Source organism: Eriocheir sinensis, unplaced genomic scaffold (genome assembly GCF_024679095.1).
Source record: "Eriocheir sinensis breed Jianghai 21 unplaced genomic scaffold, ASM2467909v1 Scaffold91, whole genome shotgun sequence".
Lineage (NCBI taxonomy): Eukaryota > Metazoa > Arthropoda > Malacostraca > Decapoda > Varunidae > Eriocheir > Eriocheir sinensis.
Genome location: NW_026112286.1, coordinates 496,168 through 514,742, shown reverse-complemented (window position 1 = coordinate 514,742; position 18,575 = coordinate 496,168). Strand labels below are relative to the sequence as shown.

The following is an 18,575-nucleotide window of genomic DNA, read 5'->3' as shown; positions in this document are numbered from 1 at the left end:
GCCTGGAGCAGCAGTGTATAGATGGGCATCTGTGTTCCTGGGTTCTTTCCTGCTCCTGATCTGCCTCCCTTCATGTAAGAAAACCTTCTCCTGCTGCTTCCTGGCCTGGAGCAGCAGTGTATAGATGGGTGTCTGTGTTTCTGGGTTCTTTCCTGCTCCTGATCTGCCTAACTTCATGTAAGAAAACCTTCTTTTTCTGCTTCCTGGCCTGGAGCAGCAGTGTATAGATGGGTGTCTGTGTTCCTGGGTTCTTTCCTGCTCCTGATCTGCCTCCCTTCATGTAAGAAAACCTACTTTTTCTGCTTCCTGGCCTGGAGCAGCAGTGTATAGATGGGTGTCTGTGTTCCTGGGTTCTTTCCTGCTCCTGATCTGCTTCCCTTCATGTAAGAAAACCTTCTTTTTCTGCTTCCTGGCCTGGAGCAGCAGTGTATAGATGGGCGTCTGTGTTCCTGGGTTTTTCCTGCTCCTGATCTGCCTCCCTTCATGTAAGAAAACCTTCTGCTGCTTCCTGGCCTGGAGCAGCAGTGTATAGATTAGCGTCTGTGTTCCTGGGTTCTTTCCTGCTCCTGATCTGCCTCCCTTCACGTAAGAAAACCTTCTTTTTCTGCTTCCTGGCCTGGAGCAGCAGTGTATAGATGGGCGTCTGTGTTCCTTGGTTCTTTCCTGCTCCTGATGTGCTTCCCTTCATGTAAGAAAACCTTCTCCTGCTGCTTCCTGGCCTGGAGCAGCAGTGTATAGATGGGCGTCTGTGTTCCTGGGTTCTTTCCTGCTCCTGATCTGCCTCCCTTCATGTAAGAAAACCTTCTTTTTCTGCTTCCTGGCCTGGAGCAGCAGTGTATAGATGGGCGTCTGTGTTCCTGGGTTCTTTCCTGCTCCTGATCTGCTTCCCTTCATGTAAGAAAACCTTCTTTTTCTGCTTCCTGGCCTGGAGCAGCAGTGTATAGATGGGCGTCTGTGTTCCTGGGTTCTTTCCTGCTCCTGATCTGCCTCCCTTCATGTAAGAAAACCTTCTCCTGCTGCTTCCTGGCCTGGAGCAGCAGTGTATAGATGGGCGTCTGTGTTCTTGGGTTGTTTCCTGCTCCTGATCTGCCTCCCTTCATGTAAGAAAACCTTTTTTTTCTGCTTCCTGGCCTGGAGCAGCAGTGTATAGATGGGCGTCTGTGTTCCTGGGTTCTTTCCTGCTCCTGATCTGCCTCCCTTCATGTAAGAAAACCTTCTCCTGCTGCTTCCTGGCCTGGAGCAGCAGTGTATAGATGGGTGTCTGTGTTCCTGGGTTGTTTCCTGCTCCTGATCTGCCTCCCTTCATGTAAGAAAACCTTCTCCTGCTGCTTCCTGGCCTGGAGCAGCTGTGTATAGATGGGTGTCTGTGTTCCTGGGTTCTTTCCTGCTCCTGATCTGCCTTCCTTCATGTAAGAAAACCTTTTTCTGCTTCCTGGCCTGGAGCAGCAGTGTATAGATGGGCGTCTGTGTTCCTGGGTTCTTTCCTGCTCCTGATCTGCCTCCCTTCATGTAAGAAAACCTTCTTTTTCTGCTTCCTGGCCTGGAGCAGCAGTGTGTAGATGGGCGTCTGTGTTCCTGGGTTCTTTCCTGCTCCTGATCTGCCTCCCTTCATGTAAGAAAACCTTCTCCTGCTGCTTCCTGGCCTGGAGCAGCAGTGTATAGATGGGCGTCTGTGTTCCTGGGTTCTTTCCTGCTCCTGATCTGCCTCCCTTCCTGTAAGAAAACCTTCTCCTGCTGCTTCCTGGCCTGGAGCAGCAGTGTATAGATGGGCGTCTGTGTTCCTGGGTTCTTTCCTGCTCCTGATCTGCCCTTCTGACCTTCTCCTGCTGCTTCCTGGCATGAAGTAGTTATATGCTAATATGTGAATTATTTAAATAACAATAAATTATTAGCAGTACGTAGGAGAAAAATTTAGTAATAACGAAATAAAATGTGGAAGAGAGAGAGAGAGAGAGAGAGAGAGAGAGAGAGAGAGAGAGAGAGAGAGAGAGAGAGATCCCTTTCCTGCTACACATTTTTGCTTCATCAAAGGATCCAGCTCAAGTGCAACAAAAAAAGCCCGCTACTCGCCTCTCCCACAAAAGTAAAAAGTAAAGAGTAGCCAGAAGAGAGATCAATTTCGGGTGGAGAGGTGACTTGATACACTTCTTAAAAGAGGTCATGTCATAGGCAGGAGGAAATACAGACGAAGGAAGGCTTCTCCAGAGTTTACCAGTGAAAGGGATGAAAGAATGGAGATTCTGGTTAACTCTTGTATGAGGGGTTTGGACAGAATAGGGATGAGCATGAGTAGAAAGTCGTGTGCAGCGGGGCCGCGTGAGGGGGGGAAGCATGCAGTTAGCAAGTTCAGAAGAGCAATTAGCGTGAAAATATCGATATAAGATAGAAAGAGGCAACATGTCGGCCGAATTTAAAAGTCAGTAGGAGGAGGAGAGCTGATGAGACAAAGAGCCTTAGACTCCACTCTGTCCAGAAGAGCTGTGTGGGTGGAGCCCCCCCACACGAGATGCATACTCCATACGAGGGTGGACAAGGCCCCTGTATATGGATAGCATCTGCGCGGGGGAGAACTGGCGGAGACAATACAGAGCGCCCAACCTCGAGGAAGTTGATTTAGCGAGAGAGGAGATGTGAAGTTTCCAGTTGAAATTTTGAGTTAAGGATAGATCGAAGATGTTTAGCGTTGAAGGTGACAGCTGAGTGTTGTTGAAGAATAGTGGATAGGTGTTTGGAAGTTTGTGTTGTGTGGACAGGTGGAGAAACTGGGTTTTTGAGGCATAGAAGGACACAAGGTTCCTTTTACCCCAATCGGAAATGATAGCAAGGTCTGAGGCTAAGCGTTCTGCAGCCTCCAGTCTGGAGTCTTGTAATTCATGTTGAGAGGGTCTTCTGTTGATAGAAGTTGAATAATGCAGAGTGGAGTCATCAGCGTATGAGTGGATAAGATAGTTGTTATGGAAAGAAGATCATTGATGAATAACAGGAAGAGAGTGGGTGATGGGACAGAGCCCTGTGGAGCACCACTGTTGATAGGTTTAGGGCAAGGACAGTGACCGTCTACCACAGCAGAGATAGAACGGCCGGAAAGGAAACTGGAGATAAAGAAACAGAGAGGGATAGAATCCAAAAGAGTAAACATGACTCCCTTAGATGCAGTGTGTCCTAAACCTGCCTGATCATGTTCCTGGTTGATGTGTTCCTGCCATGAAGTACAAACCATTGCTATCTGAAGCTCCTCCGCTGCTTCCCTGCCTGTGCTTAGGGCGTCCACACCCTTGGTTGACACACTCACCATTTAACCTCCACTCACGAAGCTTTTTTTGTATTGTTTTGTTTTTTATATAATGAAATGCAAAAATTACAGTTTGCGCCCCCTCCATGTAACGCCTCTTGCCACCCCCTGCCCTGATGCCATAGAACACTGTGTTACTGATGGCCTTGCAACACATGACCATATAATTATGTGTGTGTGTGTGTGTGTGTGTGTGTGTGTGTGTGTGTGTGTGTGTAGTACAGGGGATCCTTGGGTTACAACATCCTCAACCTACAACGTTTGGAGGTTGCAACGTAACCCCCGTACATTATTAAAAATCCTTGTTTCGAGTTACGACACTTGTGTCAAATTACGAACTCCACCTGGGACTATATAATACCAGGCTGCCAGTGAAGGGATATCCAGCACACCAGTACCATGTGGGAAGCACTCCACTATCCACCACAGAAACAGAGAAAGACATGGCACTATATGTTATCAGGCTGCCAGTGAAGGGATATCCAGCACACCAATACCATGTGGGAAGCACTCCACTATCCACCACAGAAACAGAGAAAGACATGGCACTATATGTTACCAGGCTACCAGTGAAGGGATATCCAGTACACCAATACCATGTGGGAAGCACTCCACTATCCACCACAGAAACAGAGAAAGACATGGCACTATATGTTACCAGGCTACCAGTGGTACTGGGGATGTGTTACGAGTGGGGTCCCACAAGGTTCGGTATTAGGTCCACTTTTGTTTATTATTTATATCAATGACTTAGACACAGGAATTAGTAGTGATGTTAGTAAATTTGCAGATGATACCAAGATCGGTAGAGTAATTGAGTCGGATCAGGACGCTAGTATTCTCCAAGGTGAACTCAACAGATTATATGACTGGGCGGATAAATGGCAGATGGAGTTCAATGTAGGGAAGTGCAGTATTCTGAGTGTAGGTAGGAACAACCCCTCACATAACTATTGCTTAAATGACACCCTCTTAAGTAGGTCTGGGTGCGAGAGGGATTTAGGGGTCTTAGTGAGCTCTGATCTCCGTCCAAGGGCACAATGCATTCAAGCTAGAAATCGAGCTAATAGGGTACTGGGATTTATTTCAAGGAGCGTAAGCAACAGAAGCCCCGAAGTCTTCCTCAAACTATATTTAGCATTAGTTAGACCTCATCTTGACTATGCGGTTCAGTTCTGGTCACCCTACTATAGAATGGATATCAAAATGTTAGAATCGGTACAGAGGAGAATGACTAAGATGATTCAGGGGTTGAGAAACTTGCCATACGAGGAAAGACTCAAACAGTTAAACTTGCATTCTCTAGAAAGGCGAAGGGTGCGTGGAGACATGATCGAGGTTTATAAATGGATGAAGGGCTTTAATAAGGGAGACATTCATAAGGTTTTGTTGGTAAGAGAACCGGGTAGGACACGAAGTAACGGGTTTAAACTGGATAAATTCAGATTCAACAGGGACATAGGCAAAAATTGGTTTACTAACAGGGTGGTGGATGAGTGGAATAGGCTTAGCAGTCATGTGGTGAGTGCCAATACAATTGTCACATTCAAAAATAGACTAGATAAATTCATGGACAGCGATATTAGGTGGGGTTAGATACACGGGAGCTTAGGGTCAAAGGAGCTGCCTCGTACAGGCCTACCGGCCTCTTGTAGACTCCTGCGTTCTTATGTTCTTATGTAACTCCTCTGGCTTGGGTTATAAGTCCATCTTTATTTAGTAGCCTAATGTATAAGGCTGCATGGTCTTCATTTTCATGGGTACCAATGTCATTATAATATGCTGAAGACATTTTCCTACAGTATTCTCTAAACCTGTTTTGACCCTCAAGCAAAATGAAACACGTTTACATGGCCTTAGTAGTTTACTGTATTATTTTTTTAATCAATAATAAGTATCTAAATGAAATTAAATGTTATTGAATTATAATCATTGATGACTTATCTTCACAATACCTTGGAATCGCACAGAAGATTTATTGCAGCAATAGTGTGTGTGTGTGTGTGTGTGTGTGTGTGTGTGTGTGTGTGTGTGTGTTAACACAATAAAGAGAGCAGCCCGGCGAGTAATGGAATCAGGATCCCCTCCACCCCCAGATAATTAGTTTACACTAATTTTCTCTCCATATGCTAAAGTTTACTGCAAGCAGGTAACGGAAAGGAAGCAACGTGCCTTTGCATTGATGGAGCTTGGGTAGTGTGTCAGCCACGTGGCCCATGACAAGTATATCAAGGCTCATGACGTTCAGGAGGCAGCGTCCCTCCCTGCAGGCAAGGGTCAGGCGATGAAGGGATATGTAGGTAATAGAAAGACTTCCCCAACTGCTGCCGATAATGTTTTACAGCGAAAAGTATTGTTAAATCCATCCATCACAGCAGCAACACTCAAAGAGAAGCACCCAGACTTGTGTGAAGTCTCTCGGTACCCTCTGAGCGCTGCCGCCTCTCAAGGTCGTCAGCAGCCCGCCGTGACACGCATATATCACAGGCTACGTGGGTTACTGAGTGCCTATACTGAGACAGTGGCTGATCGTAAGGCTAATAATAATCTCCTGTCACCTTCTAACGGCACATTCCAACGGCTGGTGACCAAATTATGGTAAAGTATAAGGGCGTAATGGTGGGTTGGCGATACCTGTTGATGTAGACACAAACTGTCTCATATTTATTTTCCCACAGCTCGTTGGCTGCCGGCTCCCTGCTGGCTGTTAGGGGAAGGTGTGCAGGTCTGACACAAGTGTGCTCAGTTTCAGTGAACGACCCGTATGGCTGTGCAACAGAAATACAAAAGAGAGCGTGTGCCAGCGTTTGAAAAGCACGGCGAGAACAGGGCCAATAATGGCATCCAAATCTTAGGTTGTTGGAACTCTCTCTATCAAGGGACTCTAACCTCGCCCACCCTGCCACCCCTTCCCTGGCCATCCCTCCGGGCAAGTCTTTATACAGGGCCCTTCCCATGTGAAGTACCTCATGGTAGGATCCATTGGCCTCCTCCACTTTAGATTGTCTCTTGGTGCCCCTGGAACCAGGGCCATGGAGACCAACACACAATGTGGCCTGAAGCAACATTAAAGTCATTCAAGACAAGAGAGGAGGCAGTGGCTGAGTGGTTAGCGTGCCACTCCCATGTTTGCCACGTTGTGGATGATGTGGGCTAGAATCCGCCGCTACCACCTGGGAATTTTTCAGTCACCGCTGAGTGGCCTGAGCCTACCCACATGCTGTCCTGAAGACCACCCATCAACCCGGACTCTACAAGAACTGTACAAGTGAATCAAGAATGAGCTCTGGGGGCAGCATGAGCCAACTATAGACGGCGGCACCACAAACACCTGCCTGCGCCATAACAGGCTTGGGCCGACCACCAGGCCCAACCAAGAAAGCCTACTGGCACTACAGGCCAGGACGTAGAGGGGGCACTATAAGTGTTTCCCACCTATCAGTAGCAGCACACAGTGTGAATAGACATGAAGCTCCAGGTGCCTCAGACTCACCTGTACTACACACTCAGTCAGTCGCCCCAACAACAAATGCTACAGTTGGCTGGAGGTGCCTAGAGCCACCCCCTAGACACTCACCTTTGATCAATCTATATGCGCCCTTCAGAGTAGTGCCGGGGCTCTAAAGAGCATGGGATCAATCACTATGATTCTCAAAGATGACCAGGAAACAGATGTGTGATGAGACTTACAGGAAACACTATTTAACAGATAACTGGAGGAGGGAAGGGAAGGGATGGTGTGATATCTGGCAGAGCTTCATAACCTCTGTATCACTCAGTATAAAGGACTAGCGGAGGAGTGAAGGTGTAGTATCAGGCTGGGCCTCATGCAGTACACCATGTAATAAACTAATATTAAAGCCTTGATATAATGTACTAATTGACAGGTGAAGGGAAGGGATGTAGTAAATGGCAGGACTGTATACATAAGTTCTCTATTTAACAAACCAATTACCAGAGCACCAAGTCTCCTACCCTGAAGCAAATCACAGTAATGCTGAAGTCTAACACCTCTTCTCTTCTTTCATTCTCAGCAGTAACCAGGAAGCTGATGTGTCATGAGACTTACAGTAAACTGTGTAACAGACTCATTGGGGATGAAGATAAGGGGCTGGCAGAGCTTCCTTCATACAGTAACCTGTGTAAAGACTCATTGGGGGGGTGAAAGGAAGGGGTGTCATACCTGGCAGAGCTTCCTTCATACAGTAACCTGTGTAACAGACTCATTGGGGGTGAAGGGAAGGGGCGGTGTCATACCTGGCAGAGCTTCCTTCATACAGTAACCTGTGTAACAGACTCATTGGGGTGAAGGGAAGGGACGGTGTCATACCTGGCAGAGCTTCCTTCATACAGTAACCTGTGTAACAGACTCATTGGGGTGAAGGGAAGGGACGGTGTCATACCTGGCAGAGCTTCCTTCATACAGTAAACTGTGTAACAGACTCATTGGGGTGAAGGGAAGGGGCGGTGTCATACCTGGCAGAGCTTCCTTCATACAGTAAACTGTGGAACAGACTCATTGCTTTTTTATTTCATTCCCTTTCCTTGCCTGCTCTTTTTCTTCCCGCTTTTCCTTTTACTTTCCCAATACTTCCTTTCCTTCTCTTCCTTTCTTTCCTTTCTTTTTCTATTACGGTAAACTACTTTTCTATCACAGACTCATTGCATTTTTAATTCATTCCCTTTCCTTGCCTGCTCCTTTTCTTCCTTCCTTTCCTTTTACTTTCTGTCTATTTCCTTCCCTTCTCTTCCTCTCTTTTCTATTACAGTCTCACATCCTGAAGCCCTAAGTCTGGCAGATCACAGCAATGCTTAACTCTAATGCCTACTCTATTCTCTCAGGCTTTGCTTCATCAACTGAAGGCTGCGGAGGGGAGCGACCTGTGGGTGCGGCGAGCGGCCGTCAGCAACATGTCCTCAATCCTCAGCTCCATCCAGAACAACGACCGAGGTGGACTCTACCCGTACAGGGCCAGCAAGGTACTTCAGAGCTTGTCTCCCGAAATGTCATAATTATATAAGGAAATGCTAAAGAAAGGAATGAAAAAAAAAATGAGGTTGCAGTTATGGATACAAATTTAATACATCTCAGCCAGACGTTATATTCGTCCTGATTTACGAATTACAGTTTGGCTTTGGTTAACTCTTGCATCAGAAAGTTGGACAGCATAGGGCTTGAGGAAAAAGTCTTGGGTAGAGAGGCCACATGAAGGGTCTCTAAAAGCATTCAGTTGCTATGCTTTTCTTAACCTGGTAGCAGCGGGGATCATGTTTCTTAATGGTCCCTCCAAGCGAGAAAAATGAGAAAAAATCACCCCTCACTCAAACCATTTCATAATATATACCAAAGGATTTGTGATCAGATTATGTATCATCTGTTTTGGGGGGTTTATATCATGGCACAAATTTGGCCCATCGCTGCTACACGGTAAAGCCACAAATTTGACCCGTCGCTGCTACATGGTAAAGCCACAAATTTAACCCATCGCTGTTACACGGTAAAGCCACAAATTTAACCCATCGCTGCTACATGGTAAAGCCACAAATTTAACCCATCGCTGTTACACGGTAAAGCCACAAATTTGTCCCATCGCTGCTACCGGGTTAAGAGTATACAGCATGAAAATAGCATTGCAAGGTGATGGTAAGTGGAGCAATACTGTGGGAGACTTTGATGAGGGTGATGAGGCCCACTAAGGTATATTTGTACAAAGGTTAGTGCCATGGAAAAGAAGGGAAGGGAAGGAAATGAAACGTAAGGAAAGGGAAGGGGAGGAAAGGAAACGTAAGGAAAGAAAAGCAAAGGAAAGGGAAGGGAACAGAAGGGAAGGGAACGGAAGGGAAGGAAAGGAAACGAAAGGAAAGAAAAACAAAGGGAAGGGAACGGAAAGGAAAGAAAAAAGGAAAGGAAAGGAAAAAGGAAGGGAACGGAAAGAGCAAGAAAGGAAAGAAAAAAAATAACGTAATAGAAAAATAAAGTAATATGATAGAAGTAAATATATGGAAAGGAAAAGGAAGAAAAAGAGCAGGAAAGGAAAGGGAATAAGATAAAAAGAAAACAGTAGAAAAAAATAAGAGAAGGGAAGGGACGGGAAACAGAATGAAGAGACCAAGGTTGTAACGCGTCCATCTGAGAATTACCTTAAACCCCTTTGAGACGTAGGTTGGTATTCTGGCACGCATCCGCCTCTCACGTCAACTCTTCCCAAAGGCCAAACAGTAGATTGATGGGGTTCTCCTGAGTGATGGTCTCGTGTAAAAGTCCCCCTCCAGCAAGGTTGTGACGAGTCCTTTTGAGGAACAATTTTAACAACCTTTGAGAAGTAGGTCGGTATTCTCAGACTTCCGCTTCTCACGTCAACTCTTTCCAAAGGCCACAAAGGAGATCAATTGCATCCTCATGAGTCTTCTTCCATATTCATGATGCAGAAGCCTCGTCAAACTATCACCAAGGTCATAAAACTACCCATGGAAATGCCCACAACTCTTATGAGAACCTTTTCAAATGGGTGTGTTTGGGCACTTGAATGTCTCCCAGCAGGATCGGCTGACTTGCCCCAGCCGTGAGTTACGTGGGTGCCCTTGGCCTCCTCCACGCAGGGTTTTCTCATACAGACAACCCCGTGAGCAGGATCAACATCCAGGAGGCGTGCCACGTGCCCATATACCTGGAGTTGGCGTTCACGGACTAAGCTGGCAACAGGCCTCGATTCAGTTTCCTGGAATAGTCGCTGGTTTGATACGAGGTCATTCCAGCAATACCCTGTGATCCTGCGAAGGCACTTGGCACCAAAGGCATCGACGCGCCTCTCCACGTCACTGTTCAGTGTCTGTGTGGGCCAGGCCCGTCTGTTGAGTGACTTCCTGGTGAGACCCACCATTGTCATGCACTGTGCTACCAAGGTATGTGAAACATCTGGGGACTTGGACATCCTCACCACATGCATGGACAGACTGAACTGTGTCATCCAGAAAGCCTCCAAACACCTGGACCTTGGTTCTGGCCCAGGAGGCCTTCAGCCCCAGCAGCTACAGGTCCTAAACACTGAGAGCCATCATCAGAACCTCCAGCAATTCTGAGAAAAGTGTATACAGCATCATCAGCAAAAACAAGATCAGTGACCGTGATGTGCGAAGCAAGGTGTCCCAAAGCTTGGTGCACTAGTGTAGACCATGGGCAGTATTACACATGAACAACATGTGTCCTCAAGGCCTCCTGCTTACATCTGTGAATGGACGACACGTCTACATCTGGGAAAACAGACCAAGGTGAAAACAAAGGAGTTGGGAAACTGCCTGTAATGTGCCATTCCCTCAAAGAGAAGAAATATTTTAAAAAAAGATCAAATTTAGTTTCCGGTGTCTTTTATTTGCCTCTCAAAAGAAATGAAGTGATAGGGAGAAGGAAATACAATAGGAGGAATCAATGCTGCTCCAGAGTTTGCCAGTGAAAGGTATGAACGATTTTATTTTATTTATTTTTTTTTTTTTTTTATGTCGTGGCCTATTGCGCCGGTAGGCTTCTTCCCAGTGGATCCTGATGGTCGGTCCAAGGCTTCTTCCCGGTGGGGCCTGATGGTCGGCCCAGCCCGTTCTGCCACAGGCGAGTTTTATAGTGGCGCCATCCTGCATTGGCTCATGCTGCCCTCCCAGAGCTCATCTTTAATCCTAGACTCTAGAGTCCGGGTTGATAGGTGGTCTTCTGGACAGCATGTGGGTAGTTTTTAAGGCACTCGGCGGCGGCTGAAAAATCCCAGCTTGGTGGCACCGGGCGGGGATTGAACTCGTGTCGTCCTGAACGCGGTGCCCACGCTATCCATTCAGCCCACTGGTCAGCTTTTGCATAGTTAGTAAGGGATGAAAGAGTGGAAGTAATGCTTAACTCTTTCACTGATATATATGTTCTTTTTTTTATAGGACCTTACTGCGTAGAATGTCATAGGCTACTATACTTGGCGCCTCCCATGACTTTATCCATTCCTCTCCTCCCAGACGGCTCCCAACGCAATCACCAAGTTCCTGAGCATTGACCTGAGGGACAGCAACACCCTGGTGGGCAGCGTGTGGCCCGGCTGGGTGCAGACTGATATGAGTGGCCGCAACGCTCCCCTCACACCGGCACAGAGCATTGCCAACATCTGCATCTTCTCGGCCCTATGAACGATGCACACCACGGACAGTTTTACCAGCAGGACGGCACCAAGCTACCCTGGTGATTGCTGTTTGTCGAGGTGATTCCGTTTTCTCTTGTCTGGTGCACTCTTTTCACTTTTTATTTTTCAACAGTAGAGGAGACAAGAAATAGGCTTAGCAGTCATGTGGTGAGTGCCAATACAATTGTCACATTCAAAAATAGACTAGATAAATTCATGGACAGCGATATTAGGTGGGGTTAGATACACGGGAGCTTAGGGTCAAAGGAGCTGCCTCGTACAGGCCTACCGGCCTCTTGTAGACTCCTGCGTTCTTATGTTCTTATGTTCTTATGTAATGCACAAAAAGAAAAACTACGCTGGATTGCTGCTGGTGTCAAGAGGTATTTTTTTCCTCCTTTCTGGTACAGTATTTTTGTTTGTTGTTCGTTGAAAGAAAAACTACGCTGGTGATTGCTGGGTGTCAAGAGGGTAATATTGTTTTCCTCCTTTCTGGTACAGTATTTTGTTTGTTCGTTATTTTCTACAGTGGAGAAGACAGGAACAAGGTTGAACTAATGCATTGAAAGAAAAACTACCCCGGTGATTGCTGGGCGTCAAGGTAATTCTGCTTGGCTCTCTTCTAGTCTAGTGCCTTCCTTTTCTACTACTCCAGGGAATGACCCAAGCGTATGAAACCCTTGTTAAATATGTGAGCTTGGGCACCAAAATGCTTAAAAAGAATGGCCATACAGTAAGTACCCATTACTGTAAGTCCTAACATACCCATTATTGATCCAAAGTAATATTTCAGATGGTTGTGCTGCTAGCTAGAGGCTGCCAAGGACCTGAGAACAGCATGCAGGCTCAACACTGCTGGACAGACCAACACAAGTGGCTCGGGAAGTGCAGCCGTCCAGGCCGGTGTGAGCCTTGCTGTGTTGTGCCAAACTCTGTGTACATAAGACAGAAGTAAGTTGTGCAGTGTAAAAAGCCATTAGGTAGTGTAGTATCTGTACATTTCCGTAAATAAAGACTGATGCAATATTTTCACATCATGCTGCCTGTTGAGAAAAGGAAAGGCTCACAGAATAGCGGGGAAAGTAATGGAATGAACTGAGGCTTGTTTGATATGTAGGAAATAACTGAGTTTAAATCATCATTAGTAACCTGACTGGGCCTTTGTAATGAAAGGGGTTCCACAAGGCTCTGTATTGGGTCCTCAGTTTATTATTTATGTTGGTGACTTGGGTTTGAAAATAACACCAGATTTTTGAAGCAACATGTTAGTATTTATTAAGAGTTTTGTGGCTTGCTTGACTTTTTACTCCATTTTGGGGACAGTTAGAGGTGTTGGATTTTCAGGTTTAAGTGGAGATGAGGAAGGGAGGGTGGAAGAAGGGGACAACTAGTAATAGGGAATAGAGGGGAAGGGTGTGAGATGGGGGTGAGGGTAGAGTAGAGGAAGGAAGCGTGGGAGGAATACTAGAAGAGAAGAGGAAAGAAGGAAAAGTGTCAGGTAGAGGTTTGTGGGGAGACGAAGGAAGGCATTGGAGGGAAGAGAGGGGAAAAGAAGAGGGAGAATGAGAGTGCTGGGGAGGAGTTCGGAGTGAGGAAAGGGAGAAATGGGGGAAGTTGTAGAAAGGGAAGGAAGATAACAGGAACAAAAGCGACGAAAAGAAAGGGAAGGGAGAGAACTTTTAATCAGGAACGAAAGAAAAGAGAAAGTGAATGAAAGAAAACAGATGGTACAAAACAGGAGCTAAAGAAAGACAGATCAGACCACGCCGGACAACAATAATCACGACTAGGGAAGACTGGTGAAATAGAAGCTTGAGCCTAACACTAACACTAATGAAAGGGGACAGAGGAAGGCGACAACGTTAACCAAGGCGAGGAGGAGCCTAGCGTGATGAGACAGAAACGAGGTGGCGGCAGAGCGATGGGCGGGGGACTGAAACGCACTAAGAGAAGAACCAGCGAGATGAAACAAGGAAGGGGCTGGCTGGTAAAGGGTCTGAATCTACACGAATATGTCTGAACAGTGAGGGAGATGTAGATAAGTGGAAGAGGAGAGAAAGGAGAAGGGGAAGAGGCAGAACACAAGGAGAGAAAAAGAGCATGGAATGAGGGAAAAATTGAGGAATGAGAGGAAGGTGAAAGGGAAAGAAAGGAAACAACCCCTAGAAAAGCAAACAAGGAGATTAGGGAAAAGAAAGGGAGAGAAAGGAAAGGGGAACAGGGGATGGGAAGGCAGAACACTAAGAACAGAGGCTAGGCAAAGGATAGGAAGGGAGAGGGACAATCGGGCAGGAAGATTAAGGAAGAGGGAGGAAAAGTGGAAGGAGAGGGGACAGAGGACGGACGAAGAACAGGGATGAGGGGAAGACAAGGGAGGATAAACAACAAGGCAATGGTGGCAAGGTTGAACAGTGTGGGAGATGAGGAAAATAGGCCTAGAATGGAAAACAAGGGAGATTAAGGAAGACAGGGAAAGAGAGAGGGAAAGGGAGAAGAGGAAGGGACGGGGAACAGGGATGAGGGAAAAGGATGGTAAACGACAGGGCAAAGGTGGCAAGGTTGAGCAGTGGGGGAGATGAGGAAGCTAGGCCTAGAGTAGAAAACAGGGAGATTAAGGAAGACAGGGAAAGAGAGAGGGAAAGGGAAAAGAGGAAGGGACGGGGAACAGGGATGAGGGAAAAGGGATGGTAAACGACAGGGCAAAGGTGGCAGGGTTGAGTAGTGAGGGAGATGAATAAACTAGGCCTAGAACAGAAAGTAGGGAGATTAGGGAAGACAAAGCGAAAGAAAGGAAAATGGAACAGGGGATAAGACGGAGAACAGGGATGAGGGAAAAGGATGGTAAACGACAGGGCAATGTTAGCAGGGTAGAGCAGTGGGGGAGATAAGGAGACTAGGCCTAGCGAATAAGACAAGATTAAAAAAAAAAGAGAGGGAAAGAGGGAGGAAAAGGTAACAGGGGATGGGATAGAGAACAGGGATGAGGGAGAGGCAAGGGAGGGAGATGAGGAAAAAAGGGCAAGTGCAGATAACAAGTTGATTAAGGAAGAGACAGGAGATGGGGAACGAAAAGGTAACAGACATGCGTAATCGGAGTAAGACTATTCAGAATATGGCAGAAAGTACGAGTATAAAAATGATCATTACTTTTTTCTCCCCTTCGTTGTTTGGTTAAGCGGTTACAACGACTCTCCGGGGAATCCTAACGGCTGCCTTACATTAATAAACCTATTACTATTATTATTATTACACACACACACACACACACACACACACACACACACACACACACACACACACACACACACACACTGCAATTCAAAAATATCCTCAGGGTTAACTTCATGGGACTTAGTTAGTGAGATACGACAAAAGGAAGTTAAGAAAAAAGGGGCGTCTGAATTAAGGCTGTAAACTGATGGGCTTGTTCATCTCTGACGCTTTGGCTTCCTCGGACAGAACATACAGGAGGAGGAGGAGGAGGAGGAGGAGGTGGCGAAAAACAACGATTGCCTGCATAACTTTCCACAGCGGCGGCAATTAATTTATAGTCAACTCGGCGTTATTTCCACATGGCAGCCTGCTTGCCTTTGTTTAGCGTGTGTGTGTGTGTGTGTGTGTGTGTGTGTGTGTGTGTGTGTGTGTGTTTATGTTGATTTTCTGAGGAGGTTTATAGCACCTACTAGGACTTTCTCTCTCTCTCTCTCTCTCTCTCTCTCTCTCTCTCTCTCTCTCTCTCTCTCTCTCTCTCTTATTTTTTCTTCTGTTATTTTTTATTAATTTTCTTTTTTTCTTCCTTTTCTTCTTTTCTTCATGTGTTTTTTTTCTTTTTCTTCTCTAATTTTCCGTTTTTTTCGTTTTTTCTCTTTTTCTTCTTTTTCTTCTTTCTTCTGTTTTCTGTTTTCTGCTTTTTTTCTTCTCCCTCTCCCTCTCCCCCTCTCCTTCTCTCTCGGTGAAGCGGAAAACCTCAAGTAATTTCCAGCGTCTCTTACCTTTTGAAATCAGGTCGCGAGGCTGCACCTTTATCGGACACTTAAGCCTTTAATTGCCACACCTGAGCTAGATTAAGGCCAGAATGCAAGATTGAGCCACTCCACCACACCTTCCCCCTCACACCTGCCTACTCACCTTTGCTTACCTCAGTCAATATACGCCTAATTTTTCCCACCTGTCTGTCCTTCAAATTTTCGCTTCCAATCTATCCTTCCTACGTTTACTCTTATCAGTCACTGTCTCTAACATTATCTTTTCGCACCTTGTTAATGTCGTGTCTAATTTATCTACCTGTTCTTATCTGGGCTTCCAATCATTGTTTTCTACGTATAGTCTTATCAATCCCTCCTTCCTTCAAGCTTACCTTTCTTAACCTTGTCACCATCTTTGCTAATATATCTACTTGTTTTTCTTATTCTAACTTTCTATCTGTCTTCCCTAGTTTTAATTATGCTAGCGTTCTATCTCTCTACCCTAGTTATTATCAATCTTCTTCTCCTTCCAACTCACTTTTTCCAGTCTTGTCAAATTCTTTCATAAATCGTCAAGCTGGCCTTCTTATTCCGTCTTCTTGTATCTATTTCCTATTTAGAGCTTCACCAATCCCCCTCATCATCCTCAATCTCTTCACCCCCTCTCTTCCTTCCCCTTCCCTTCCTCTCCTTCTTTTCCTCCCCATCTCTTTCTCCCCCTCCTCTTCATCCTCTCCTTTCAACATCTTCTCTTCGTCTCACCTCTTCTTCATCCCCTTCTATTCCTCCTCCTCCTCCTCCCTCCTTCCTCATTCTTTTCCTCCCCATCTCTTTCTCTCCCCTTCTCTTCCTCTCCTCCTCCTCCTCCACCTCCTCCTCCCCCTTCCCTTCCTCGTCTCCTCTTTCCTCCCCATCTCTTCCTCTCTCTCTCTCCCTCCTTCAACCTCTCTCTCTCTCTCTCTCTCTCTCTCTCTCTCTCTCTCTCTCTCTCTCTCTCTCTCTCTCTCTCTCAAAATAACTTGAAGCCATCCTACAGGAATCTATCCCACACCAATTCCCTCCCCTTTATCTCCTCTTCCTCTCCTCTTCCCTCTCACATTCTCCTCTCCTTTCCTTACCCCGTGCTCTACCTATCCCTCTTCCTCTCCCTTCCACACAGTCTCGAGGAAGTGACTTGATAAAGGGCTTTGCGTCGTCTGTTCTCTACTTTCCCAGGGTCATCCATCAAGGGAACGCTTCTTCGCGGCAGCCAAGCGTGTTTTGCTATTCGCCGCACGCGTCCCCAGACCTTCCTTTTGGCTGGCCGGGGAGCAGGTGCGGGGATGAGGCCGGAAGGCAGCATGGGGACGAAGGAAAGGACGGAAAGCTGGCAAGGGGTATGAAAGGACTTGAGGCTTTGCGGGGAGGAAGAGCGGACTAGGAGGAGGTTGTGTGGGGATGAAGTAAAGAAGGAAGAGGGGGCGAAGAGCTTGAGAATTGAGGAAAGATGAAAACTAGAGGGTTGAGAAGTGATGAGGAAGTAGAGTAGGGAAAATTGAATAAGAAAGCTGAGAAAAGATGACTAAAATAAATGAGAAATGAGAAAAGACAAAAATCTAGAAAGAAGAGGGAAGATGAAATAGAGAAATAGGGAGCAATAGGGTGTCGAGGGAAGGGAAGATATGAAAAAGAAAGCTGAGAAAAGATGACTAAAATAAATGAGAAATGAGAAAAGACAAAAATAGAAAGAAGAGGGAAGATGAAATAGAGAAATAGGGAGCAATAGGGTGACGAGGGAAGGGAAGATATGAAAAAGAAAGCTGAGAAACGATTAGCAAAATAATAAAGAACTGAGAAAAGAGAAAAATTAGGAAGATGAGAAAAGATGAAGAGGAGGAATAGGAAGCAAGATGGTAAAAAAGAAGTGAAGGATTGATAAAACTGAGAAAACATGACTTAAATGATTGAGAATTGAAGAAAAAAATAAAACTAAGAAGCTGAGATAAGTTAAAATCGATAAATACGAACTAAAGGATAAAAAATGGATGTAGACTTGATGAAAAAGAAAAAAAACATTGTAGAAGTGAGAAAACATGAAAAATGAAAAGTGAGTTAGAGGGTGAAGTGACTGAAGAATTGAGGAAAACAAGAAAGCTGGGAAGAAAAGATGAAAAAAAAGAAGACTGGGGAGCAGCGTCAAGGTACAAAGAGACTGAAGAGGCGAATAATACGAGACATCTGGGAAATGAGAAAAGATAAAAAATAAAAAATAGGATGAAGGGAACGAAAAAACAAAAGAAAAAAAGAACACAATTGGGGAGGGGAGAAACAAATGGAGATAAATCAGTAAAAGGAGGAAAAAAAATAAAAAAATAAACCACGAAAGAATTAAGAAAAGAACTCGAAAACTGTGACAAGGTAAAGCATGAGACAAGGGGAAAGAAAACAGAGAACCGGGAGCATCACAGAGAAAAAAAATCGCGAGGGGAAATGAAGCACAGAAGATGAGGGGGAGGAAGAGGAGACAGAGGTGGAGGAGAAGGAGGAGAAGGAGAAAGAGAGAGGGAGAAGGAGAGAGAACAGTCTGTACCTTACTTTTTCCAATCTGTGACTCTGAAGCTAACCAAATCATCTTGTTTGAGGGACTGACCCGACTCAGGACGCGAGGAGAGAAAGATAAAACAAGGGATAGAGGAAGAGAATCAAGGTATGAGGATAACAAACAGCGAAGAGAGAGAGAGAGAGAAGGTGAAGAAGGATAGGAATAGAATGATAAAGGAAAAGGAAATAGTGAAGGGAAAGGGGAGATAAAGGAGGACAGAAGAGTGTAGGAAAAAGGGAGGAAGTAGACGAAATAAGATAACGAAGAGAGGAAGAGAGGAAGCTAAAACAAAAAGATAGGAAGTACGAATCAGAAAAGGAGAAAAAGAAAACCGAAAATAGAACGGGAAGAGGAGAGAAAGAAGGGCTAGAAAATACAGATGAAGGAAAACAAGACCCATAAGAGAAATGAGAGAAAGGAGAGCAAGAAGAGAGAAATGAAGGATAATAAGAAGGGAGAGAGGGGGAACAGTAGAGAAAGAGGAAAGAAAACAAAATCAAGATGTAGGAAGAAAGGTTGCAGTAGACAAAGCAAGGAAACGAAGGGAAGAGATAAAGACGAAACAAAGGACAGACAAAGTGAAC

The 18,575-nt window shown here is 45.6% G+C and overlaps 1 protein-coding gene across 1 annotated transcript in view; it reads left to right on the top strand.

Annotated features, from left to right (window-relative positions):
* LOC126994894 (uncharacterized) overlaps positions 1–11,788 on the top strand; it is a 39,450-nt gene extending 27,662 nt beyond the window's left edge. Inside the window, exons 14-15 of the mRNA XM_050854162.1 lie at positions 8,135–8,272; positions 11,285–11,788. Coding sequence (XP_050710119.1) covers positions 8,135–8,272; positions 11,285–11,452 — 306 coding nt within the window. The 3' untranslated portion in view covers positions 11,453–11,788. The remainder of the gene's footprint in view (positions 1–8,134; positions 8,273–11,284) is intronic.
* The last annotated feature ends 6,787 nt before the right edge of the window (positions 11,789–18,575 follow it).